General features: G+C 46.7%; 2 protein-coding genes across 2 annotated transcripts; both read left to right on the top strand.

Annotated features, from left to right (window-relative positions):
• The first annotated feature begins 142 nt into the window (after positions 1-142).
• On the top strand, positions 143-9,594 carry LOC118237151 (transcription factor TFIIIB component B'' homolog). The gene is made up of 21 exons (XM_035435615.1): positions 143-279; positions 961-1,070; positions 1,337-1,399; positions 1,873-2,007; positions 2,310-2,443; positions 3,075-3,169; positions 3,390-3,444; positions 3,603-3,734; positions 4,076-4,351; positions 4,918-5,178; positions 5,458-5,736; positions 6,003-6,075; positions 6,229-6,418; positions 6,897-7,045; positions 7,360-7,699; positions 8,202-8,336; positions 8,426-8,462; positions 8,562-8,636; positions 8,751-8,982; positions 9,260-9,405; positions 9,584-9,594. The coding sequence occupies exons 1-21, from the start codon at positions 250-252 to the stop codon at positions 9,592-9,594; spliced, it is 2,958 nt and encodes a 985-aa protein (XP_035291506.1). The 5' UTR covers positions 143-249.
• A 119-nt stretch (positions 9,595-9,713) lies between these two features.
• LOC118206323 (transcription factor TFIIIB component B'' homolog) lies at positions 9,714-26,398 on the top strand. Its single transcript, XM_035378916.1, has 13 exons — positions 9,714-9,874; positions 10,058-10,209; positions 10,590-10,743; positions 11,004-11,160; positions 11,720-11,788; positions 11,941-12,004; positions 12,165-12,360; positions 12,764-12,965; positions 13,057-13,090; positions 22,175-22,330; positions 22,606-22,963; positions 23,218-23,452; positions 23,833-26,398. Exons 1-13 carry the CDS (start codon positions 9,753-9,755, stop codon positions 23,968-23,970), a joined length of 2,037 nt encoding a protein of 678 aa, XP_035234807.1. The 5' UTR covers positions 9,714-9,752; the 3' UTR covers positions 23,971-26,398.
• Positions 26,399-26,790: the final 392 nt, after the last annotated feature.

Below are 26,790 nucleotides of genomic sequence, written 5' to 3'. Positions count from 1 at the left end.
TGTTCAGAACCCCCCTCAGAGAAGAATAAGAAAAGAACAAGAAAGTCTTCTGGTCGACAGAGCGTGTCACCGGAGTGCAAAGCTAGCAGCAGCCAACCTGTCCAATCGGAACCTGTCCCGAGCTATGGGAAGCTGTCGCCCGTCAACGCATCGCCACAGGAGCGGCCCTCAACGCAGCATTATCCCCTGAAATTGGTGGGTCCCCTCGAGGATCGTAGGAGGATCGCGAAAGCTCGGAAGCTGAAGGAAATGATGCGATTAGAGAACAGGAAGGAGAAGGTGAGCACGCATCAATCTGGGCCAGATTGGGTGGAGTTCTAGTGCCAGATTGGATGGAGTACAGCATGGTCTGTCTACTGTCCAGTAACTATTCTCAGCTTCACCCCTTTGTGGAATTGTTTTTCAAAATTCTAAGTTAGTGTTCTAGAACTCAATTGCTTTCAATTACCAGTAGTGATTGTTACATCAGCATTAGAAGGTTCTGTTAAGATCGTTGTAATCACATGTTTGTGATCTTACACCTTAAAGCATTAATTTTAATAACCCTGTTAATAATATATTTCAGTTTGCTATAGTGTAGGTGCTGTCTAAAACCAGTGGTTACATACTGGGAGAGTATTTGCTGCCAAGAGAATCCATAAGTGTGAGTCCAAACGGAAGAAAACAAAACATTTAAAAAAATAAAGCTTCCAAAATTATTGTTTTCTTAAAAAATATGTATATTTTCTTTAGCAATTGCATTTTCAAGTGGCATAGGCATAGTTATACATAGGCTGTGTCTTTAAAATATGACTGAAACCTGTGCAAAATATGAACTTGATTTGGGTGGGGAGTCCCCAGAGAGGTTAGGTACACTGTTTTGTGAATAACCTGTTCATGTGGATGATTCCTGATGTCTAAGTCTCTCTGGCTAACGGTGTGTGCTAAATGCATGTGATGTAATGTCATGTTGATCTGTAGAGTCAGAGGAAAAGCAAACCTCATGAGGATGATTTCAGCTCGCCTTTAGACCACAGCAAGATGACTATGAGGGACCTCATCTATTACCTGCCGGACACCAACCCTATGAAGTATGTCGAGTTTTGCTTTCCATCTCCTAAATATGTGCGTCTTGCACGTCACGCACCCTTCGGAGACACAAGACTTTTTAAAGTGCCTCTTCATTCTTTATTCAGTCATGAGCTGTTTCTCTTGTTTTATATTTCCTGAAGGAACACGGCAAAGTAATGGTTCCTTTGCCATTCATCAAGGTTCCGATGCTTCGCATAGGCCTGTTTCTGATGTGAAGGTGAACTTCAAGTCATTATGCCTGATGTTTTCCCATCTATTTTCAAAGGTCAGCTGTAATGGAAGAGCAGAAGCAAGATGAGCAGTTCACTCCACCATTTCCCAGCCAAGAGTAAGGGTGTAATCCTGTGAACACATTTTGCACTTTAAGCACCGACTGTATTTGTTACATACAGCTGCTTGGTTACATAGATTTGAAAATTAATCCTTGTCCAAATGTTGCAGGCCTGGTATTACACAAATGAAAAAACAATCTCAGAAAAACTGTGGGGCATTCAACACGTCTAAGCCCATTTGGCTTACAGTCTAGAATGCTTCTCATTTTGGGTTAATGCCAAGTCTGGTCCTTGAGTCTCTGCTACCGCCATGGTTTGTTATTTTATGATTTAGTAAATGAGTTAAGAAAAAATTTAGCCTCTCCTCAGTCGTGGTATGGTACCTGTACAACCTATAGTGAAGAAGCTTGGTTTGATAAACCATGCTGTATTGCTCAGGTGCCAGTCATGTGGGTGAGCGCTGTGACATTGTACACCGTGTTGGTGAACCAGGTTCTAATGACCGCTAACTACAACCGCTTATCTCAAGGTTGCCACCGACTAAACCGGAAGTGGAAGAGGAGGAAGATGAGGAAGATGATGATGGCGCCATGAAGGATGAGGATCTGTTGGTGCCCAAGGTGAAAGTGGCAGAAGATGGCTCCCTGGTTATTGATGAAGAAAGGTACTCTGCCTATATTCTCACAAATAGCCAAATCCCCACACTATCCATTTTAGTTTTCTTGTGTACAATCTTTGACTTCAGTACTCCTCTAGTACTATCTCATATAATAAAGAGTTAATTTAGATAAATTGCAGTACTTTTCAAAACTAAATATATGCCAGAAACATGTTTGGTTAAGAATTTTGTGACAGAAGTCATAACTGTCATTGTAAACCTCATTGATTGCTTGCATTGTAGTTTTGAATGACTCTGTGTTTCTGAAGTTGACCGGGCTGAAACGGCGTCCATTTTGTCTCTCTCAGCTTAACAGTCCGGGTAACGAGGGCCCAAGGCCCCAGCATTGTGGAGGGGAACGACCCCGTCTTCGAGCGTGGCTCCACCACCACCTACACCAGCTTCAGAAACCTGAAGTACAGCAAGCCCTGGTCCGACAAAGGCAGGACCACACTAGACAAGTTTCGTCTATGTTGCAGCTAATTATGTGTAAAGAAAATGACAAGATAAGCATATGGATGGCCAATGTGTTTGACAGTTGGAAGACCTTGTTGCCATGCAACCCACTGTAATTTATTTTTTTGACAACATTCCATTCCCTGATTTGGAACACCCAACTGAGATTCTGAACTCATGTCTGCAGCTACTGAATCTGCCTTTCAGGTCAGTTGAGCTCAGGCTGGCTTGCGCTTCCTCTGAAATGCATGCATCTAGCTCCACTGCTTTTTACTCGCCAGCCCAGCAGCTGACCTGCGCTTACACATGCACATACGCTGATGGACTGTACTCCATATGGAGCAGCCTGCCGCATTTACTTTCCACATGAGTGCACATTTTGGCAGGGAATACCCAGGCAACTGAAGCTCTTCCCTCTGGGAAACTGCTGGCTTATCTGACTGTTTCATCTGACCGTCGGCCATTGTCAACCCTTGTGTGGCCTGGAGTCAGATCCAGCTCCATACCAGTTTCAGTTTGACGTGTCACATGCCACACAAGTGCCCTTAAGTTAGTGTTTTTAGAAGGGACATGCGCTTAGAAGGAGTCCTATGTTACGCTGTCTCTGTGTGTTTCAGAGACCGACATGTTCTACCTGGCTCTCAGCATGGTCGGATCGGACTTCTCTATGATGTGCCATCTTTTCCCCCATCGCGACCGGAAGGAGGTCAAGGTACAGCACAGAAAAGGGGGATCTCCAACCCTTTGAGCGCCATTCACAGTGTGTGGCTGTGAGCCCGCCCCTTATGATAGTTGGTTACAGCTCAGCAGTGTTTGTGTACAGCTTTAGGGATGTCTTACTCAACGCAAGAAAATTTAATGAAGCGGAGATGAATGGAGTCAGAGTTAAGTAACCAAGGTTATTTTTCACATTGTTTCTTCTTGTGTCACAGAACAAATTCAAAAGAGAGGAGAAGACCAGCTCGTGGAGAATTGACAAAGCCTTCAGTAAGTAGCCGAACGCGCTACCTACTTCTTCGATATGTTTTCTGCATAAGCCATACTTGTTACGTAGCGGGACATATCGATGTGAGCCACAGATGAGAAGTACTGTGATTCGTTTTGTCCCGAGAGGGTCGGCCATCATGTAGTGGTCTTCTGAGCAGGAGAGAAGCGACCCTTCGACATGGAGTTCTTCAGCTCGCTGCTGGAACTGGTCTTGGCCGCAGACAAGAGGAAGAGAGACAAATCCAAACCCAAAGGCTCGTCTGGGGAAAAACCGAAACGCAAGCGAAAATGTAATTCACATACACCCCCCCGTCTCGCTCCAAAGGCATCTGGTAAAAATCAGAGGGAAAAATAAATCAAGCATCCAACTTAACATGCAGCCAAAAATATACCAACCAGTCCTGTAGGAGTATATAATATGACTTCTAGTTATCTTCCGATTTAATGCAGGTCTTCTGTTTGAGTCTGGTGAACGTATTTTTTATGTCTTTGCCATGCCTTTGTTTTAATGATTAAGCCAATGACCCAGATGTTCAGCTGTTTGAGTCTTACCTCTGGAATAGTGCATGTGCCTCAGGGTTTTTATTTTTTTGCACCTGTTTGACCATCTTCCCTTCCCTCGGTTCTCTAGGCAAGAAGGCTTCAGTGAAGGGAGCCAGTGAGGGCCAGGCCGCTAAAGATGGCGAGTTGGACTGTGATGTTGCCGAGGGCAACTTGGAGACGGCTGAGAAGGAGAATGAGGACTGCTCCAACGTTGCCAAGGCCGAAGACTCCAAGAAGGTCACTAGAAAGACGCGAAAGCGCGTGAAGAAGAGCGAGGGAGAGGAGCAAGAAGAGGAGAAGCCCGACTCAACCGAAAACCAGGAAGAAGAAGTGAAACCAAAACGACGGAAAAAAATGGCTAATGGTGAAAATCATATAACACAGAATGGAATATGATTTTGTAGATAAATAGATGTGTGGTTCAGGCCAATGTTAGGTCAGATAAAAGCATAAAATAGAGAGCACCCCAGATAGTGAATTAGTTTCTCAGAATAATGGGACCATCGATTCTAAAAAGGCCTTTAATTTGATAACTGTTTTGTTTATTTATGTGTCATAAGTGTACAAGTCAATTGTTCCTGCTGTCCCTTGCAACACATTTATTGTGCTCTTTATTTAGAGTGTACCTGCATGATTGCTTCTGCTCCCGTTTCATTATATTCATTTGCATATGGTAATTATACGCTTATCTAATTATACCTGTTCATAAAACAACCCCCAAATACTCAGCTTAAGTCTCAGGAGTGCAATATGCAACTCAGAATTATCCTGTAATTTCCCATAGGTCTGCTGTACAAGTCTGCTGCATACACAGGATTCTGACAGGCCTTTGTTTTAGTGATTAAATCAGTAGCCCAGCTGGCTGAGGCCTACTTCTGGATTAATGCGTGTACCTGTTGGACCATCTTCCCCATCCCTCGGTTTTTTTAGGCAAGAAGGCTTCAGTGAAGGGTGCCAGTGAGGGTCAGGCCACTGGAGATGGCGAGCTGGACGCCGATGTTGCTGAGGGCGACTTGGAGACGGCTGAGAAGGAGAACGAGGACTGCTCCAAAGACTCCGCCAAAGGCACTAGAAAGAAGCGCAAGCGCGTGAAGAAGAGCGAGGAAGAGGAGCAGGCGGAGGAGGACCCCGACTCAGCCGAAGAGCAAGATGTCAAAGTGAAGAAAAAACGGCAGAAAAAAATGGCAAATGGTGAAGACCTAAGAAAGTGTTATTTTTTTAAAATACATTTTCATATTACAGTACTTGTATTATGTACTCAGGTCATTCGTTGTTATCATTCATTACGCAACAACATAATTTGGCCCGTATGTTCTCAGTGACAGATTCTTTCATTTTTTCATTTTGTAATTGATATTATCATGAATGTGTCATAGATACCCTAACATTGAGTACAGTTCGGTTGATCTCCTGGAGCTTTGCATCGTGGTTGGTGTCAACCTGCTTGGACATCTTCTCTCCCCCTTCTAGGCAAGAAGGCCTCATTAAAGGGAACCGATGAGGACCAGCTGTCTCCTGATGTGGAGGTGGGCGATGGCGTTGCCGAGGGAGACTTGGAGGCGAGTGAAGAGAAGGATGAGGACGGCTCCAATGTTACCGACGCTACGAACACTGCCACGGCCACGAGAAAGAAGTGCAAACATGCAAAGAAGGGTGAGGAAGAGGAGGACCAGGAGGAAGAGGAGCCTGACTCAACCAAAGAGAAAGCAGATGGAAGAAAGAAAAAACAGAGTGAAAAGAATCCAGATGGTGAAGATCAAAGATTTAATTGAAGATTTTAATTTATATAAAAAGAGCACAATTACATTTTTACATGTTAATAGATTATTTTGATGGTATTGCTTGTGTGAAATGTAGTCCTTGATTATATGATACTACTTGTCCTCGAATACTATAAGGTGTACTGTAGGTGCATATTACTTAATATTGTTTGTTTTAAGAAATTTTAAGACTGGAAACAGGAGGCCAAGGACAGTGTCTTCTGTCACTCACAGTTGGTTGTTTTGGCTTGGCAGACGGAGCCATTTTGGTCAACGTCACAGAGAATGAAGTTGCCGGTGTCCAATCAGATGCTGAAGAGGCCGTGGGGTATGTAGCAGTTGATCAGCCTCAGAGGAATAAATCTGTAAATTACGCTGAAGTGATACCTTTTCCCTTTCTTTTTTTGGCGATTACAAAAACGTATTTTCTTTGTTTGTCTGACCTCTGTGGGGTCTTCGCGTGGCATTCCTGGTTGTGTAGGTCCGAGACGATGGGCAGCACAGTGGAGGGACAGCTGGATGAACCGGTCCGGGTCCCCAGTGCAGAGGCTGAGCCCAGCTGGGTGCGAGGGAGATCGACAGAGAACATTCCAGACTCTGAGGAGAAGACATTAGACAGTAGCAGGAGAGAAGAGGAGGAATGCCGGGCGGATGATGTCTCTCTATTCGAGGTGTGGACTACAGCAGTGGCAGGCTACCCTGGTCCCGAAGTTACAGAAATATTTTTAGATTTTTGCTTCATACCTTCACCTCGTCATTTTATTCTCAAGCTTAAAATGCGGGTACAATACTCCAAAGTTACATTTGTTTGCAGAGGTCCAACAGTTTTCCCCAGAATGCTCTAGGGGAAACGATGAACGCTTACATTTTTTGGGGATTTAGACTGAAGACATCCAAAACTGAGGACGGTATATCCTCGACTTTGCCTATAGCACTAAATCAGTTCAAGGGGTGAAAATGGAGGGAACAGGGATGCTATAATGTAGCACAATGTGAGCTTTCTAATCTAAAAGCCGGCTTGTGCCCTTGAGTTCTATAATCAGTCATTACTTAACCTTCCACGGCATGCTTTGTGTGCGTGTTCAGACTGATAGAGTTGTGTGCTTTTCTCTCACTGTTTCTGTGACCTTGTACGACCTTGTGTGTTAGATTTCTGATTGCAGTGCTCTTTTGGAGAGTGTATTTGCGATTGACGGGAGCACTCTCCCGCTCACTGATGAGGAGAGTCCAGTGGGAGACCAGCAGGGGGAGCCAGGTGTCTCACCCGCAGATGGACAGAATCTGATAAACAATTCCAGGTAGCTGCCATCCCATTCTTCCTCCTCCATATCTTCATCTGTTACAGTGCAGCCCCAGTGCACATTCTCTCCTTCCCTAATGTGTTGAGTGGTGCTTCACTTATCCCATTCATATGTTCTCCTTCATAACCCTATGGCTAAAACCTGATTGTACATTGCAGTGAATGATGCAACATTGTCAGTAATGCATTCAGGATGACTGGTAATACGTCACTAGATTTACAGGTTCACTTGTGTACATGATTCAAATGTATTAAACTTACGGTGTCTGAGTGGTATTATACAACTGACCCACCCACCCTCCACTGGAAAAGGGTTGAAGGCCAGGAGTCTCCGCCTTCCTCTCTTCCACCCCCTGAGGCCACCTCCCCCAAAGGGCGTGGCCAGCTGCCGGAAACGGAGCTGTGGCCAAGGGCGGGGACACATCAGGAGAGCCATCCCTCGAGCAAACTGAACATGGGGGAACGCAGTGAGGAAGAGGACCACGATGAAGGAGGGTGGGAAGATACGGAGGTGGAGGAGGAGGAGGAGAAGGAGGTACAGGACCAGGTCCAGGTGGAAGAACAGGGTTCTCCCTGTCATACGGAGATACTGAGCCAGGAGCAGGTGTTGGTGCCCCTAGGTTTACATTCACTGGAACTGCTGTCCAATGAGGTGAGAGCAAGCATCTGATGTCACAGAATGCTGTTGCCAAGCAACTGGTTTTATTGGCCTTTTTATTCCATGTTTAAATATGGAAAAGTGAAGTACAATTTTGGTGATTTATTTATTTTTTAATACATTTTTCATTTTCATTGCTGCCATTTCAAGTTTTCTCTTCACACCTACTCTCTCTTCCTACTGGCTGAACACATTTACCAGCGTTTTTGTTTGTTGTGCTTCAAATTGGCAGTGTGAGTTTAGTTGTGGCTGTAGTACAAAAACCCTTAATGGGAAATATTAAAGCCTTTGCGAATAGAATCCTTATTTGTTTTTGATTGCATTACTCTCTTTTGTTGTTGTTGTGTTTGACTTTGTTTGCATTTGTGCTTATTTCTTGTTGTTTGTGTACTTTGTGAATTTTTAGTTTTTTTCAGTTATTTTCTATTTTAGTTGTATTTTTCGAACCCCTTCTTAACTTCACCTTGCCCTTTCTGCCACCTTGTTCTCCTTTCAGCTGCAGATCCCCGCGGGCGTGTCCGATGCCCCAGGCCCTGGCGCGTCTGCAGATGCCCAACGCTCCGTGCCCGGGTGCGAGCGGGCAGAGGACGAGTGCGTGGAGCTCTCTGAGCATCACCTGAACCTGCTGGTTGTAAGGAGCCTCCCCTCTCTTTGGATGACATCACTCATAAGCCACAGTTCTGGCCAGGCCAAGTCTGATTTGTTTCGTTTCCATTACAGGACGTGATAGAGTCTTTATCCCCGCATCTTGTCGGAGGTACGTTTTGACCCTTTAGGGCTTCCGTACAGCTCGTAGGCTGACAGGTGAAAAACAGTGCGGATGGCCCTAACACGCTTTTCCTGGTCCGCCCTGTAGGAATGCAGGCCGAGGACGATGACGAGGTGGCCAGGACTCTTCTGACCCTCAGTAACCCTGACCTGCAGTTCCCAAGTAAGGGCGGGCCTACACTTGAACTCACTGTGCGCCCAACACTCAGACACGCGTCCTACAGGTTTTGGAGGTGAATGGGTTAAAAAAGAGCATTCTCCCCCTCCTTCGCAGCAGAAACCGCGAACGCCCTGGATCCCCCTCATTCGGCCCCAGTGGAAGAGCAGGAACCCGAGTCTGAGCAAGCTGGCCAATCGCAGTGCAGCGGCCAAGCCCCGCAGTCTGTGACCTCTGACCTCCCCGTCACGTCGGCTCCTGTCGATGAAGCGGAAACGTGTCCTGTTAAAGAGCCCGTCACATCTGAGGAGGGAGAGCGCATTGCTACCACCAGGAATGTGATGCCTAACAGGTAAATTCCCTGTGAGAGGTGTAGCTTTCCTGCCTATTTAATCCTTTGAAGAGTAGGTTTTTTGGATTTTTAAACAAATTTTAGTCAGTGTTCCAGAACTCCATTGCTTTCAATTACCAGTAGCGATTGTGACATCAGCATCAGAACATTCTAATCACATATTTGCGATGTTACAACTTTAAGGCCTCATGGTTACATTATGAAAACTGATATGCATGCTCATATGTAGCAAACTGAAGTAACTTCTCTTTGGGGCGTGTCTGTGTTTGCTTTTCAGTGAGCCCTTGTGTTCGGACTCCTTGTTCCAGAGGAGCGCCCCCCTGGGGAGGCGGAGCCGGTTCCCCAAACCCCAACCCAACCTGGGCCTGGCGACCCGAGCCCCCCGTACCCCTCTGAGGGGGTCCACCACAGCCCCCTGTCCAGGTGAGACCACGTCATGGGGTGTGTTTGACAGCCTTTTTTTTGCTGTTTGATCACACGATGTGGTTCTTGGTCGGAACATTTGTGCACTGCCCTCTCCACCTGCCCAGCTAACACAAAATGTTCACACAATGTTACTGGGATGTTTTTTCAATGTTGCAACATTGCCACCTCTTGGCAGCAGCGTTGTGAGAAGCATTTTGTGTTAGTTAGGCACTCGCCCTGCTGTACTTTGCATTGATAATTACAGCACAACAGTAGGTTAGATTCTACAGCTATTTACGACCAGATTTTTTTCCATAGGTCCAGTCTCCTGTGCTGCTCCTCCCGCTGTGGACACAGAGTCACCAATGCGCTCTGAAGAGGAGAGGAGTGACCAAAACCACCTCATCACCAACAAGGAGAGTGCCTCCGTTCAAATTGAGGGAGAGGGGTCTGGCAAAGAGAAACTCCTGGAGCCTGGAGCTTTAAGGTTTGGTTTCCTGCATGTGGGCTTCTGGTGTCATTGTTGACTGGATGAGTTCATTCTTGCGATGCAGGGTTTTGAAGGGTTTGCCACAGAAGACCCAATGCTGTTCTGTTCTCCGGCCTCAAATTCACTTTGATGTATTTGTGTGTGTGTGTCTATGTGTCTCTTTGTATGTGTGTGTGTTAGCACTCAGAGTGAGACCTTGTGTTCGGACTCCTTGGTCCAGAGCGTCCCTCTGGTGAGGCGGAGCCGGTTCCCCAAACCCAGACCCAACCTGGGCCGGTCGACCCGTGCACCCCACACCACTCCGTCCCAGAACCCCGCAACCCCCAAACCAGGTAAGACACATGGAGAACCGCAGGATTTGGTTGACAGCGTGTTCCCAGAGCAGGAAGTTTCTAGCGCTTGTTGGCGTGCATGTTGGAAGGTGTCCTGACAAAGGCTGTTTCGTGTGTGTTGGATGGTGTCTTCACAAAGGCTGTTTCGTGTGTGTTGGAAGGTGTCCTCACAAAGGCTGTTTCGTGTGTGTTGGAAGGTGTCCTCACAAAGGCCGTTTCATGCTTGTTGGAAGGTGTCCTCACAAAGGCTGTTTAGTGTGTGTTGGAAGGTGTCCTCACAAAGGCTGTTTCATGCTTGTTGGAAGGTGTCCTCACAAAGGCTGTTTCGTGCTTGTTGGAAGGTGTCCTCACAAAGTTTGTTTTCTGGTCGTTGTTTTTAGTCGATGACCGCAGTTCCACCCCTCTGGAGGGGTCCAGCACTCTGACACCCGTTCAGGAGTCTCCGACCTGCAGCAGTTCTGACCTGAGTGCTGAGGTCATTGATCAGAAGGCTCTGACCGAAGGCTCATCCGAAACCCAGAACACTGAGGAAGAGTACGTAATGAACACCTTGCAAAACTGATTTTGAGCTAACTTGGCTAACTCACATTGTACATGAACAGTCTAGCTTTGCCCAATTCCCCCCTTTGCGAAAAAGGCATAAGTTGAAAACATTGTGTTGTGTTATTGGTAGTATTTTTTTTCTGCCTCATAAAAATTCACCAATGTAATGAATGGTATCCGGATGAATGTTGGGTAATTACTGTGAATTAATGAGCATATGCGTGTTCCACCCTTGATCTGTTCTTCATTAGGAGACCCACAGTTGAAACGGGAGCTGCCAGCAGCAGTTTTATTGCCCCCCTGGGCCCCTCTCAGCCCTGCCCTGGGCCCTCTTTCACAGACCCGGTCCCTGGGACAGGAGGGGAGGAAACTGCAGAGGGGGCCCCGGCCAGCACGGGCGTGCCTGAGGTGAGCGCCCTCAACCAGGCAAGACACCGAGAACGTGGGGCCTGATCAATACTGCCCTACAAAGCCTAACTGCAGTAACTACGCAAAGGGTAAAACTGAGAAAAATGGCTTTAAAGCGTTTTTAACTGGCCAGCTGTCATGGTTTTTGGGCATAAAAATGACCTCATGTGTACAATTAGTGCAATATCACTTGTATACCTATAACCCATTTGGCAAGGTCATATGATTGGAAATGAACCAAGGGAAAGTGTGATGCATATACCATTTGAAGAACAAAAGGGCTTTTTCGCAAAGCAGATTTTCAAGTTTGCATTCCTTGCGTTCCTTTAGTATTTAATTTTGAGGGGACACTAGTGGCACTGACCGCTTCAGTTCAATTCAGTTTTTTTTGTATGGCGCTTTTCTACAGAGACACAGGGACACTTTACGGTGGAAATAGATCTTCACTTGTTTGTTTATGCGCCTTTGTGCCCAAGTTCTGTCCGTTCGTGTTTACAACTCCGCCTGACTCCGCCTGACTCCGCCTGACTCCCTGGCGGTCGTCTGTCCTCTCTTCCAGAACGAGCTGGTTTTGGCGGACGAGGATGCTTCATCATCGGCGGACGAGTCCCGCCAGGCTGCTGGAATCGTGAGTGAGGTAGATCCCGGAAAACGTCCTCGAGATAAGACGTCACGTCGCCCGAGGGGGCGCTGGCGCTATCTGACTCACCTTCCTCTCCCCGATCTCATATCGGCTGTTCGCGCGGTGTTTAGCGTTTTGCTAACTGGCTGTTTTGACAGGAAGCCCCAGGCGTCTGTTTCGATGGCGACGCAAGTGCTTTCATCACCAAGGAGTGCATGGAAGGTAACTCTGCTCTTTTCACAAACAAATCTGTCATGCCCCCGTGCTCTTGAAGTGTGGTGGGATGGCCCCTTGATGGTCTTCGTAGAGGACTGAATAAACGAATTGGCTCTTCTGAACATCTGTGACACGGTTTTTCGACCCCTCTCCCTCTCTGTCTAAGGACTCTCTTGGGCGGATGGTGGCGAGGAGGAGCCCACGTTCATCCTGACGCTGTTCGCTGTCCCTCCCCTGGAGATAGGAGACTACCAGACCGGGCAAGAGGCGCTAGGTCTGGCCGCGGAGAACCCCTTCTCCCCGCCAACGTCTATGATCGCGGATCCCCAATCCGGACCACCGGCGGCGATATCAGAGCCACAGTGAGTGAGGGACACCCCAATAACCCTCGTATTCCCACGCGGGGACGGGGGACTCCCAATTCATGCGAGTTTGAGCCACTCCTGGTTTTACGGGAAGCTGGTTAGAGTGCTGATAGGAATGATCCAGCAGGTGGCTTTAGCATACTCACTTGCATTTAGTAAAACCTGGAATGGCTCAATGGTGACATGCATTTGGAGTGGTATTTTCATTCCTGTGTTCCAGTGGACACAACTGGGCCACTCGATGCATTTAGTGTCAGGGTATGTGTGTGTGTGTGTGTGTGTGTGTGAAAGATGCAAGTCATCTTTGGTAAGGGCTTAAGAGCAAGTGTAATGTAATTGGCCATTAGGTTTGTCTCCAAACCCTGGCTGGTCCTCACAACTTCCTGTCTCTGTGCCCCAGCTGTGAGTCTCTGTCAGTGGAAACTGCAGAGGCGGGGTCAGGGTGTGGCTCAGTCACTCACCTGGTCCTGAGCGACGCCCTCATACCTGCCTGTGAAGAGCAGGAAGAGGGACCAGCGCAGCACTGGACTGGCCTGCAAGAACAGCGCCCCCACACTGCCCCCTCCCAAACTGCAGGAGAGAAGTCCCTCACTGCTGTCATGGTAACTACCTGTTTGTGTTCCTGTAGTTGGGGGGGGGGAAATGATCTGTTTGGTGAAGCTTCACTCATTGGGTCTCATCTTTATTTTGCAGAACAACGATGCAGAGGGTCTCACAGAATTATGTGGTAAGAGATATAGCTGTATGTTTCATATTAATATACAGCTGTACAGGGATTGACATTTTCACTATAAAGAGTGTAATTTCTATCCATGTCCCTGTGAATCATTTTATTAGTACCTTAAGACCCCGAAGATATTCTTGCAAATACATTTTCTGTTTTTATTTGTCAATATGAAATGAAAAATTTCCTTATGACAGTATCGCTTTGCCCATAAATCCCTTTGATTTTGTTCTGTTGATTTTGGTGGTGCAGAGGAAGGGCACAGCAGTCAGACTGTGGACCCGGTGGCAGAGTCACATGACCCGGTGGCAGAGTCACATGACCCGGTGGCAGAGTCACATGACACGGTGGCAGAGTCACATGACCCGGTGGTAGAGTCACATGACTCAGGGGTAGAGTCCCGTGACCCGGTGGCAGAGTCATATGACCCGGTGCCAGAATCACATGACCCGGTGGCAGAGTCACATGGCTCAGGGTTAGAGTCCCATGACCCGGTGGCAGAGTCACATGACCCGGTGGCAGAGTCACATGACCCGGTGGCAGAGTCACATGACTCAAGGTTAGAGTCACATGACCCGGTGGCAGAGTCCCATGACCCGGTGGTAGAGTCACATGATCCAGTGGAGGCTGGTACAGACAGGACAACTGCGAGGGACACACCATCCATAGGGAAGAAGAAACCAACTGTCAGGACCAGGCGGGGTGAGTGTTTCATAATGAATCATTATAGTAATATTTAAGTGTTCTTTTAAATGTTCCAGGGGTGGCAGTGGATCAAACTCAGTATTCTCCTAAGTAAATAGGGACTTTAATTCTGAAGCTAAAATGAATGTTCTGGGTTTCGGTACATCAAACAAATTTTTTGTTTTGTGTGTCTTACGCTTCTGAAAGTGTTAGTGGAAAAAGTTCCAAAAGCTACACATTTATAGTATGATCCTGTAGGTTTTTGAAAGATTGCTGAACGTGTGCTTTGTTCTCCTGTTGTGTGCTCAGGTAAGCTGCAGGTGAAGCCGTGTGTTACTCAGAGGAAGCTCAGAAGCTCTGTGAGAGATGAACAGGGCCTCCTTCCTGAAGAAGCAGTGCAGCCTGGCCCCTCCCACACACAGCCTGGCCCTGCCCACACAGAGCCTGGCTCCTCCCACACACCAGCTGGCCCTGCCCACACAGAGCCTGGCTCCTCCCACACACCAGCTGGCCCTGCCCACACAGAGCCTGGCCCCTCCCACACACAGCCTGGTCTCTCCCACACATCCCTACACACCCATCCACCCATAATGCCACACTCTGACGCCTTGCAGGAGGAGCCTGCTGCAACCTCTGGGCTGCCAGGTGTAGGGGAGCTTCTGCAGGGAATTGTGGGACACTCAAACCTCCCACAGGAGGAAAGGGGTGTGGCAGCTAGCACAGAAAACAAAGCGAACAGCGGTGGAGGGGAGGAGCCTCTGCTCGGCAGTCACAGCGCACAGAACAGGTGAGTGAGAGAATCACCTGTCTAACTCGGGTACAGGATGTGCTGGATACAAATTGTACTGACTGTGATAACTTAAATAACCATATCAGAATTAGCTGGATGTTGTTGATTTAAACCCTGGCTGATCCTCACCTCTTCCTGTCTCTGTGCCCCAGCTGTGAGTCTCTGTCAGGGGAAACTGCAGAGGCGGGGTCAGGGTGTGGCTCAGTCACTCACCTGGTCCTGAGCGACGCCTTCATACCTGTCTGTGAGGAGCAGGAAGAGGGGCCAGCGCAGCACTGGACTGGCCTGCAAGAACAGCGTCCCCACACTGCCTCCTCCCAAACTGCAGGAGAGAAGTCCCTCACCGCTGTCATGGTAACTACCTGTGTGTGTTACTGTAGTTGGGGGGGAAAGAAAGATCTGTTTCGTGAAGCTTCACTCATTGGGTCTCATCTTCATTTTGCAGAACAACGATGCAGAGGGTCTCACAGAATTATGTGGTAAGAGATATAGTTGTATATTTCATATTAATATATAGCTGTACAGCGATTTTCATTTTCACTGTGAAGAGTGTCATTTCTGTCAATGTCCCTGTGAATAATTTTATTTGTAATATAAGACACTCACATTACATTTTTAATGGAATATTCTCCAAAATATTCTTTCTGCCTCCTTTTGAAAAGTATTGCTTTGCTTCCCTCTTGATGTGATGCTTCATTGATTTTGGTGGTGCAGAGGAAGACCACAACAGTCAGATTGTGGACCTGGTGGCAAAGTCACATGACCCCGTGGCAGAGTCATATGACCCAGTGCCAGAGTCACATGACCCAGTGGCAGCATCACATGACCCAGTGGCAGAGTCACATGACCCAGTGGCAGCATCACATGACCCGGTGGTAGAGTCACATGATGCAGTGGAGGCTGGGACAGATGGGACAACTGCGAGGGACACACCATCCATAGAGAAGAAGAAACCATCTGTCAGGACCAGGAGGGGTGATTGTTTCATAATGAATCATTATAGTGATATTTAAGTGTTCTTTTAAATGTTCCAGGGGTGGCAGTGGATCAAACTCTGTATTTTCCCAAGTAAATAGGGACTTTAATTCTGAAGCTAAAATGAATATTCTGCCGTTATAAACATCAAACAAGTTATCTGTTTTGTGTGTGTTTTCAACCTGTTGAAGTGTTGATGGAAACAGTGCCAAAAGCTGCTCATTTATACTGTGACTCTGAAGGTTTTTGACAGATTGCTGAACGTGTGCTTTGTTCTCCTGTTGTGTGCTCAGGTAAGCTGCAGGTGAAGCCATGCGTTACTCAGAGGAAGCTCAGAAGCTCTGTGAGAGATGAGCAGGGCCTCCTTCCTGAGGAAGCAGAGCAGCCTGGCTCCTCCCACACACCACCTGGCCCCGCACACACACAGCATGGCCCCTCCCACACAGAGCCTGGCCCCACCCAAACTGAGCCTGGCTCCTCACACACAGAGCCTGGCTCCTCCCACACACAGACTGGCCCCTCCCACACACAGCCAGACTCCGCCCACACCTCCCCGCAGACCCACCCACCCACAACACCACACATTGGCGCCCAGCAGGAGGAGCCTGCTGCAGCCTCGGAGCTGCCAGCTGCAGTGGAGCTGCCACAGGGGACTATGGGACATTCAGACCTCCCACAGGAGGAAGGGGGTGTGGCTGTGGTAGCAGAAGACAAGGAGTGCAGAGGTGGAGGGGAGGAGCCTCTGCTCAGCAGTCAAAGCACACAGAACAGGTAAGTGAGAGATTCACCTGTCTAAGTCAGGTACAGGATATACTGGATACATGTTGTTCAGAATGTGGATGATTTAAAAGACTATATCAGAATTAGCTGGATGTTGTTGATCCAAACCCTGGCTGGTCCTCACCACTTCCTGTCTCTGTGCCCCAGCTGTGAGTCTCTGTCAGTGGAAACTGCAGAGGTGGGGTCAGGGTGTGGCTCTATCACTCACCTGGTCCTGAGCGACGCCTTCATACCTGCCTGTGAAGAGCAGGAAGAGGGACCAGCGCAGCACTGGATTGGCCTGCAAGAACAGCGTCCCCACACTGCCCCCTCCCAACCTGCAGGAGAGACTTCCCTCACTGCTGTCATGGTAACTGCCTGTGTGTAAATGATGTCCCTCACTGCTGTCATGGTAACTACCTGTGTACGTAACTGTTGTTGGGGGGAAAAAAGATCTGTTTGGTGAAGCTTCACTCATTGGGTCCAATCTTTTCTTTTCAGAAGAATGATGCAGAGGGTCTAGCAGAATTATGTGGTAAGAGATGTTACATTTCACAGTAATGTGCCGCTAAACAGCTACTGACAGTTTCACTAAAAGGACAGTCATGTTCATCCTTCTTTCTGTGAATAATTTTCTTTGTAACATAAGACCCCCAAGATATTCTTACAAATACACTTTCTGTTTTTATTTGTCAATATAAAATTAGAATTTTCCTTATGATAGTATTACTTTGCCCATAAATCCCACACAATTTCATTTTTATTTTTATTTTTGTGGAGCAGAGGAAGATCATGGCAGTCAGATTGTGGACTCGGTGGCAGAGTCACATGACCCAGTGGCAGAATCACATGACCCGGTGGAGGTTGGAACAAACGGGACGAGTGAGAAGGACATACCAGCCCAAGAGAAGAAGAAACCACCTGTCAGGACCAGGAGGGGTGGGTGATTTGTGGACTTAAAATAAGCGTTTTTGTGCTCTAATTCTCCAGCAAGGTTGTGATTCAAGTGGCCAATTATCTCTATGTCCTTTAGCCGTGATGATGACGATGATGATTATGATGGCCATCATCATAATGAGAATGGCATTAATGTGAAAATGCTACAATATTAAGTTGTGTTTCTTTAGTATTTCAGATTTCTAGTGATGTAATTTGTGCTGTTGTGTGCTCAGGTAAGCTGCAGGTGAAGCCGTACGTTACTCAGAGGAAGCTCAGAAGCTCTGTGAGAGATGAGCAGGGCCTCCATCCTGAGGAAGCAGTGCAGCCTGGCCCCTCCCACACACCACCTGGCCCCGCCCACACAGAGTCTGGCTCCTCCCACACACAGCCTGGCCCCTCCCACACAGAGCCTGGCCCCGCCCAAACAGAGCCTGGCTCCTCCCACACACAGCCCGGCCCCGCCCACACATCCCCACAGACCCACCCACCCACAGAACCACACATTGACGCCCAGCAGGAGGAGCCTGCTGCAGCCTCTGAGCTGTCCGCTGCAGTTGAACTGCCACAGGGGATTGTGGGACACTCAGACCTCCTGCAGGAGGAAAGGGGTGTGGCTGTGGTAGCAGAACACATGGAGAGTAGCGATGGCGGGGAGGAGCCTCTGTTCAGCTGTCACAATACACAGGACAGGTGAGTGAGTGAGAGATTCACCGGTCTGACTCTGGTACAGGATGTGCTGAATACAAATTGTTTAGACTGGATAATTTAAAGAACCATATCAGAATTTTCCAGATGTTGTTGATCCAAACCCTGGCTGATCCTCACCTCTTCCTGTCTTTGTGCCCCAGCTGTGAGTCTTTGTCAGGGGAAACTGCAGAGTCGGGGTCAGGGTGTGGCTCAGTCACTCACCTGGTCCTGAGCGACGCCTTCATACCTGCCTGTGAGGAGCAGGAAGAGGGACCAGCGCAGCACTGGACTGGCCTGCAAGAACAGCGCCCCCACACTGCCCCCTCCCAACCTGCAGGAGAGATGTCGCTCACTGCTGTCATGGTAACTGCCTGTGTGTGTTACTGTTGTTGGGGGGAAAAAATATCTGTTTGGTGAAGCTTCACTTATTGGGTCTAATCTTTATTTTGCAGAACAACGATGCAGAGGGTCTCCCAAAATTATGTGGTAAGAGATATAGCTGTATGTTTCATATTAATATATAGCTGTACAGAGATTTTCATTTTCACTGTGAAGAGTGCAATTTCTGTCAGTGTCCCTGTGAATAATTTTATTTCTAATATAAGACACTCATATTACATTTTTAATGGAATATTCTCCAAAATATTCTTTCTGCTTCCTTTTAAAAAGTATTGCTTTGCCCGTAAAACCCTCTTGATGTGATGCTTCATTGATTTTGGTGGTGCAGAGGAAGACCACAGCAGTCAGATTGTGGAACCGGTGGCAGAGTCACATGACCCGGTGGTAGAGTCACCTGATCCAGTGGTTGAGTCACATGACCCGGTGGAGGCCTGGACAGGTGGGATGAGTGAGAGGGACACACCATCTCGAGAGAAGAGGAAACCACCTGTCAGGACCAGGAGGGGTGAGTGTTTCATAATGAATCATTATAGTAGTATTTAAGTAGTCTTTAGTTCCAGGGGTAGCAGTGGATCAAACTCTGTATTTTCCTAAGTAAATAGGGACTTTAATCTGAAGCTAAAATGAATAATCTGCTGTTCTAATGATCAAATTAGTTGTCTATTATGTGTGTGTTTTCCACCTGTGAATGTGCTAAGTTCCAAAAGGCTATACATTTATACTATGACTCTGAAGGTTTTTGAAAGATTGCTGAACGTGTGCTTTGTTCTCCTGTTGTGTGCTCAGGTAAGCTGCAGGTGAAGCCATGCATTACTCAGAGGAAGCTCAGAGGCTCTGTGAGAGATGAGCAGGGCCTCCTTCCTGAGGAAGCAGAGCAGCCTGGCCCCTCCCACATACAGCCTGGCCCCACCCACACATCCCCACAGATCCACCAACCCACAGCAACACAACCTGACACCGAGCAGGAGGAGCCTGCTGCAGGCTGTGAGCTGCTAGGTGTAGAAGAACTGCCGCAGGGGATTGTGGGCCACTCAGACCTCCCACAGGAGGAAGTGGGTTTGCCAGCTGGAGCAGAAGACGAGGAGAGCATCAGTGGAGGGGTGGAGCCTCTGCTCGGCTGTCAAAGCACACAGAACAGGTAAGTGAGTGAAAGATTCACCTGTCTAACACAGGTGCAGGATGTGCTGGATGCAAATTGTTTGGACTGTGGATAATTTAAAGAACCATATCAGAATTTTCCAGATGTTGTTGATCCAAACCCTGGCTGGTCCTCACCTCTTCCTCTCTCTGTGCTCCAGCTGTGAGTCTCTGTCAGTGGAAACTGCAGAGGCAGGGTCAGGGTGTGGCTCAGTCACTCACCTGGTCCTGAGCGACGCCTTCATACCTGTCTATGAGGAGCAGGAAGAGGGACCAGCGCAGAACTGGACTGGCCTGCAAGAACAGCGCCCCCACACTGCAGGAGAGAAGTCCATCACCGCTGTCATGGTAACTACCTATGTGTGTAACTGTGACTGTCCCTCACTGCTGTCATGGTAACTGCCTATGTGTGTAACTGTGGATGGGGAAAAAAGATCTGTTTGGTGAAGCTTCACTCATTGGGTCTCATCTTCATTTTGCAGAACAATGATGCAGAGGGTCTTGCAGAATTATGTGGTAAGAGATATGACTATGTTTCGTATTAATATGTAGCTGTGCAGGTACTGACATTTTCACTCTGAAGAATGTCATTTTTATCCATGTCTCTGTGAATAATTTTATTTGTAACATGAGACACTCGTATTACATTTTTAAAGGAATATCCTCCAAAATATATCTTGGTCTTTTTATAAAAAGCACTGCTTTATCCGTAAAACCCTCTTGATGTGATGATTCATTGATTTTGGAGGTGCAGAGGAACACCATACCAGTCAGACTGTGGACCCGGCAGTGGAGTCACTTGACCCGGTGGCAGAGTCACATGACCAGATGGTAGAGTCACATGATCCAGTGGAGGCTGGGAGAGACGGGACGGGTGAGAGGGACACACCATCACCACAGAAGAGGAAACCGCCTGTCAGGGCCAGGAGGGGTGGGTGATTTGCGGACCTAAAATACGCTTTTTTATGCTCTAGTCCTCCAGCAAGGTTGTGATTCAAGTGGCCAATTATCTCTATGTCCTTTAGCTGTGATGTTTGCTTCTGTGGGGGTTTAGGCCAGGGTTGTCTGTAAAGCGTATTGTGACAACTGCTGTAAAATACGCTATACAAATAAAATTTGATTGATTGATTGATTGATTGATTGATTATGATGACCATCATCATAATGAGAATGGCATTAATGTGAAAATGCTACAGGATTAAGTTGTGTTTCTTTAGTATTTCAGATTTCTAGTGATGTATTTTGTGCTGTTGTGTGCTCAGGTAAGCTGCAGGTGAAGCCGTGCGTTACTCAGAGGAAGCTCAGAAGCTCTGTGAGAGACGAGCAGGGCCTCCTTCCTGAGGAAGCAGTGCAGCCTGGCCCCTCCCACACACCACCTGGCCCTGCCCACACAGAGCCTGGCCCCTCTCACACACAGCCTGGCCCCTCCCACACAGTGCCTGGCCCCACCCACACAGAGCCTGGCTCCTCCCACACAGAGCCTGGCCCCGCCCACACAGAGCCTGGCTCCTCACACACACAGCCCTTCCCCGCCCACACATCCCCACAGACCCACCCACCCACAGAACCACACACTGACACCCAGCAGGAGGAGCCTGCTGCAGCCTCTGAGCTGTCCGCTGCAGTTGAGCTGCTACAGGGGATTGTGGGACACTCAGACCACCTACTGGAGGAAAGGGGTGTGGCTGTGGTAGCAGAACACATGGAGAGTAGCGATGGAGAGGAGGAGCCTCTGCTCGGCTGTCAAAGCACACAGGACAGGTAAGTGAGTGAAAGATTCACCTATCTAACTCAGGTACAGGAAGTGCTGGATGCAAATTGTTTGGACTGTGGATAATTAAAAGAACCATATCAGAATTTTCCAGATGTTGTTGATCCAAACCATGGCTGGTCCTCACCTCTTCCTGTCTCTGTGCCCCAGCTGTGAGTCTCTGTCAGGAGAAACTGCAGAGGTGGGGTCAGGGTGTGACTCAGTCACTCACCTGGTCCTGAGCGACGCCTTCATACCTGTTTGTGAGGAGCAGGAAGAGGGACCAGCGCAGCACTGGACTGGCCTGCAAGAACAGCACCCCCACACTGCCCCCTCCCAAACTGCAGGAGAGACGTCCCCCGCTATCATGGTAAGTACTTATGTGTGTAACTGTGACGGTCCCTCACCGCTGTCTTGGTAACTACTTATGTGTGTAACTGTGACGGTCCCTCACTGCTGTCATGGTAACTGCCTGGGTGTGTAACTGTTGTTCAGATAAACAGGACCAGGTTAAAACCTAGTATATGGCTGGACCGAACCGGCCGACGTCACAGACATGCGCGGTGTAACTTTATCAGTCAGTCAGTCAGTCAGCCACAGACATTCGCGTTTGTAGGGCTGGCCCCGCTGTTGCGGTTCAGCCAAAAAGATCTGTTTTTGGAAGCTTCATTCATTGGGTCCAATCTTCATTTTGCAGAACAACGATGCAGAGGATCTCGCAGAATTATGTGGTAAGTGATTTAGATGTATGTTTCATAATATACAGCTGTACAGGGATTGACATTTTCACTGTAAAGTGTCATTTATATCCATGTCCCTGTGAATAATTTTAGTTGTAACATAAGACAGTCATATTACATTTTTATAGGAATATTCTCCAAAATATTCTTTCTGTCTCCTTATGAAAAGTATTGCTTTGTCTGTAAAACTCTTTTGATGTGATTCTTCATTTATTTTGATGGTGCAGAGGAAGACCACAGCAGTCAGACTGTGGACCCAGCAGTAGAGTCACATGACACAGCAGTAGAGTCACATGACCCAGTGGAGGCTGGGACAGACGGGACAAGTGAGAGGGACACCCCGTCCCAAGAGAAAAGGAAACCACCTGTCAGGACCAGGAGGGGTGGGTGATTCGTCATTAATCATCGCATGAATATTTAAGTATTATTTTTAATGTTTCAGGTGTGTCAGTGGATCAAGCCCTGTATTTAACCAAGGAAATAGGGCCCTTAATTCTGAAGCTAAAATTAATGTTCTGGGTTTCTGTACAACAAATTTTTTGTTTTGTGTGTCTTACACCTCTGAAAGTGTTGATGGAAAAAGTGCCAAAAGCTACACGTTCTGTATGTTTTTGAAAGATTGCTGAACGTGTGCTTTGTTCTCCTGTTGTGTGCTCAGGTAAGCTGCAGGTGAAGCCGCACGTTACTCAGAGGAAGCTCAGAAGCTCTGTGAGAGATGAGCAGGGCCTCCTTCCTGAGGAAGCAGAGAAGCCTGGCCCCTCCCACTCACAGCCAGACCCCGCCCTCACCTCCCCACAGACCCTCTCACCCACAACGCCACTCCCTGACACCCAGCAGGAGGATTCTGCTGCAGCCTCTGAGCTGCCTGCTGCTGTGGAGCTGCCGCAGGGGACTGTGGGCCACTCAGACCTCCCACAGCAGGAAGAGGGCGTGGCAGCTGGAGCAGAAGACAAGGAGAGCTGCGATGGAGAGGAAGGGCACAGCACAACTCAATCCACAAGCGCCACACTTACAAGGTAAGGTGAGGTTGAGAATCTGGGGAGGAATCCAAACACTGTGGACAGGCACTGCTGAGCCATTAGCTTTAGACAATGGAATGTGCAATGGAAGCTCTTCTGTTGAATTTAGCAGTGCTCTGCTTGCTTGTGCATGCACTCTTACCCAGCTGAAATAATGTCTGTGGTAAAACATTATTCCAGCTACCAAGCATTAAAAAAATGATTGAACCCTGAAAGTTGTATAGCTATTCATTCGTCCGTTTCCTTCTGAGGTCTGGACGAGCGCCCAGGGGCTTCCTCTCCTTTCTCTCCGGCGGCAGTGGAGCCGGCCCGGCTTCCCGCCCCGTCAGGCACGTATCCCAGAAGCCCTCAGTGAATACCTCATGCACAGGGAGGAGGAGGACTACCGCAGACGCCGTCACGGAAGCATCCGCAAACAACTCCCCCAGCAGCTCGTCCCCCACCAAAGTCAGCGAGAGCACCTCCTTCAGTGGGCCCTCTGCTGAGGTAACTGCTACTTTTCTTATCCTGGCTCTGTTGAGCTGTCTGCTATATGGTCTCAGATGAGCTTACATTGGACTAGGAGTACTCAATAGGGCTGATTGTGGTGTTGCTGTGAAATGTTATCTTCTGTTTTACCATTCACTATTAAATCAGTGTTGAGTTACCTGACAGATCTAAAGGAGAAATCTAAACGTATGATATTTTCACTTCAAATGGAACAAACTGATGAGTAACTTAGGTATATAACTTGTAATGATAACTTCAGCTTTCAAGAATATTGGACTGTTCACAAATATGGTGAAGGGCACGTGGAAGAAATGCGTGTGCACCTTAAGACACCTTGTAAGTACAGGCTTCTCTGTTAATTCTCACCGTCTTTCCAGCCAACTAACTCTCAGGTCTCAGTGCCTGCCGAGGGCGAGTTCCTCTGTGCAAGACCTTCGGCGGCCGAAGAAGAGCCGACCAAGGTGTCGGAGTTCTACTTCCAGGACATCTTCACAGAGGTCCTGGAGTCGGACTGAGACTATCACTCCACTACACAGGATCTACGCTGGCCCCGTCCCCCCCTTTTCCCCTGTCTGCCACAAATAATGTGTTGCACATTTCAAACCTGCATTTATATATTTATTTATTTACGTGTTTTTTTTTTTTTTTTTTTTTTTTTTTTAAACATTGCAAGGGATTGTTCTGAAGTGATATGAATGTGTACGGACCTCATGTTCAGATGTCCAGCTACTGTTAATTTGTTGTGTGTAGAAGCTCTCAGATAGAAGCTCTCAGGTGTTGTGTGTGTACTCTGAGAATGTGAACAGTGGTATACTGTGTGACGGCATTATTCCCAGCAATGGCACATTATGAAACTTCAGTTTAAGTCTTTTCATTTTAATAGTCAGTCAGTTTTAATTATCAGGTTGATAGTTCAGTAACTGATAGACATGATTATCTGCTCCTTTCATAGCAGTTTTGAAGTTCTCATGAAGATGGGCCATTTATTTTTGTTTCATGTTTTTTTTAAAATCATAAGTAAAGCATAAAGCACTTGGAATATAATACACAAGCCACAGTCTTACAAGCCAAAAATACTTAATGACAGGGAGACATAAGGACCTTTACTTTATGTGGAAGGAGGTGTGTGTGTGTGTTTTTTTTCTTTCTTTCTGGGGCAGTACACAAACAGTGGAATGAAACGCAAAAGGCTACACTACAACAGAATCTTCAAATATCAATCAGACCTGTTACTTTACAATTAGTAAAAAGCTGTTTCAGGTAATCCACAATACCACGGGTAGGTTTTCATCCTTAAAAATGTCAAATGGCCTAAAATGTGTTTTCTGGAATGGAGTATTGAATGGCAGTATTGAAGATCTGAAGATCTTGCATAAACTATATGAGTGTGCTTTCTTCAAATTAGCTTTTTGTTTGTGTGTGGCGCTTTATTAAGAATGTTATGTTTATGCTGACTGAAAACACTTTGTCTCAACTGATACAGAAGCAGAATCCGATGACTTGAAATAACCTGTTCTTGCAATTGAGCTGACCTTTTGCATTTACAGTGTAAATGAGTGTAAATGTTATAATACTATTACTGGATCTTGACAGGGATCATTAATGTATTCAGATCAGAGTTGTTTGTTTTGCTATTGAGTATTGCGAAAAATAGATAGATTATTTATTTTTTTGGATGCTTCTATGGCAATGATACTGAGACACGTCTGCCTTAATTTATTGCTCTCAGCATATTTGTCACTTTATAAAGAGGTTTAAAGGGCCTCTTAGTGTCTTCCTGTTCAAAATGGTGCCACTCCTTAGCGTTTACATGATTCTTTGTTGGAAGTGACTATAAGCTCAGGGTTATAATTTCATGACTGTTTACCATTGATTATACATGCATTGGAGGAATGGTTCCTTTTGTGTCTTTTTCTCTTAAGTATTCTTGTTAGTGAAATTGACATAACTCCCACTATTTTCTTTGCATCAAAGTTTGTTTACATGGTCCAGTTATGTGGTTTGAAAATTGATGCTCAGGAAATAAAGAACGTTACAAGGTAATAGTGTTTGTTTTGGAAGTAAATTTCCAGTTTTCCCTTGCATATAGGAATATCTTATTTTATCTGCTGTGTGAATTCAATTTGTAAAGGAGGGTAGGAAAGAATGTCCTGTGTATGTTTTTGTAAAAATTGAATTTTAAGTTATGCAAAATTTATTTATAAACCTGATATTGCCTTAAGTGTGCTTTTCTGCTGAACCAAAGCATCAGCGTGCACTGTAATGGTGTAAGTTATCACATTAAGACATATCATGAAGAGTTCTGTTGTAAAGGATGGTCTGATATTTGCTGAAGTGGAAAATTCAAGTTCAGAAAGTCCATCCCAGTATTTTGTTTCAGTCAAAATAGGATTTGTTCATTAGCACAGTTCTTCAGCAAAGAGGTATAACTAATTAATGCAATCAACCAGCTGAGCTCATGGGTGGAAGAAACTCATAGCAGGACATTTACTTTTTGACCCCTGGACTTTCTACTTCTTTCACAGCTTGTGATTTGCGATTTGTGTCCGTTTCTGATGCATTACTGTGAATGACCTTAGACTGTGATGATAATGGTGGATAATGGTGCGCTTAAGTGAATGTAATCTTGATCTGTACTGTAATTTTTGTTGGCTTTTTAGCATCGCTGGTGTGATGCTCATACATGGTAACAAAAATAGAATGCATTTTGAAAAAGCTATTATTTATTGATTGCCTGTTATATTTTACTGGAGACAGCTTAAGTTGGAGAGTTGACAGTTCAGACAATGTATTTGCAAGTTTACAAGTATATGCTGTGGAGTTCATTCTTTTCCTAGAAGGTGTTACAAACTTCTAGGTAAGGAACATTCTCTGTGTGAAAAATGTTTGCTTGTCATGTAGCTAAATTGACATACAATCTAAATAAATGTTTTTATGAGTGTGTGAGGATGTGGTACTTCTTATTTTCCCCCTCTGTTAGTAAAGTTTCTTTTTAAAACAATGCTTTGACTGGGACTTTCTTGATAAGAATCACCTACTTCTGAACCTTCAATTAATTTACAACTCAAAGATTTTGCTGATCTACAACCGCCCTAAATATTTCCCTGTCTCACATCTTGGTTGCCTTTCACTGGCTTCAGATTACATAAAATTTAAGATCTTGGAGGCTGAAGCTATACAGTCCATCTTTAGTTATGTTTCATCCCTGCAGAAATACTAAGATAAGCAGCAACCTCTGATGGTGTGTAAGATACTCTCCTGAATCTCAAATTCACCTATTTTTCATCACTTCCCTGCTGGGGAAGGTTCATACTTCTATAAACAACCATTCCAAA

The sequence above is a fragment of the Anguilla anguilla genome, chromosome 10 (genome assembly GCF_013347855.1).
Source record: "Anguilla anguilla isolate fAngAng1 chromosome 10, fAngAng1.pri, whole genome shotgun sequence".
Lineage (NCBI taxonomy): Eukaryota > Metazoa > Chordata > Actinopteri > Anguilliformes > Anguillidae > Anguilla > Anguilla anguilla.
The sequence above is the reverse complement of the archived record's forward strand: the minus strand, read 5'-3'. Positions and strand labels throughout refer to the sequence as shown.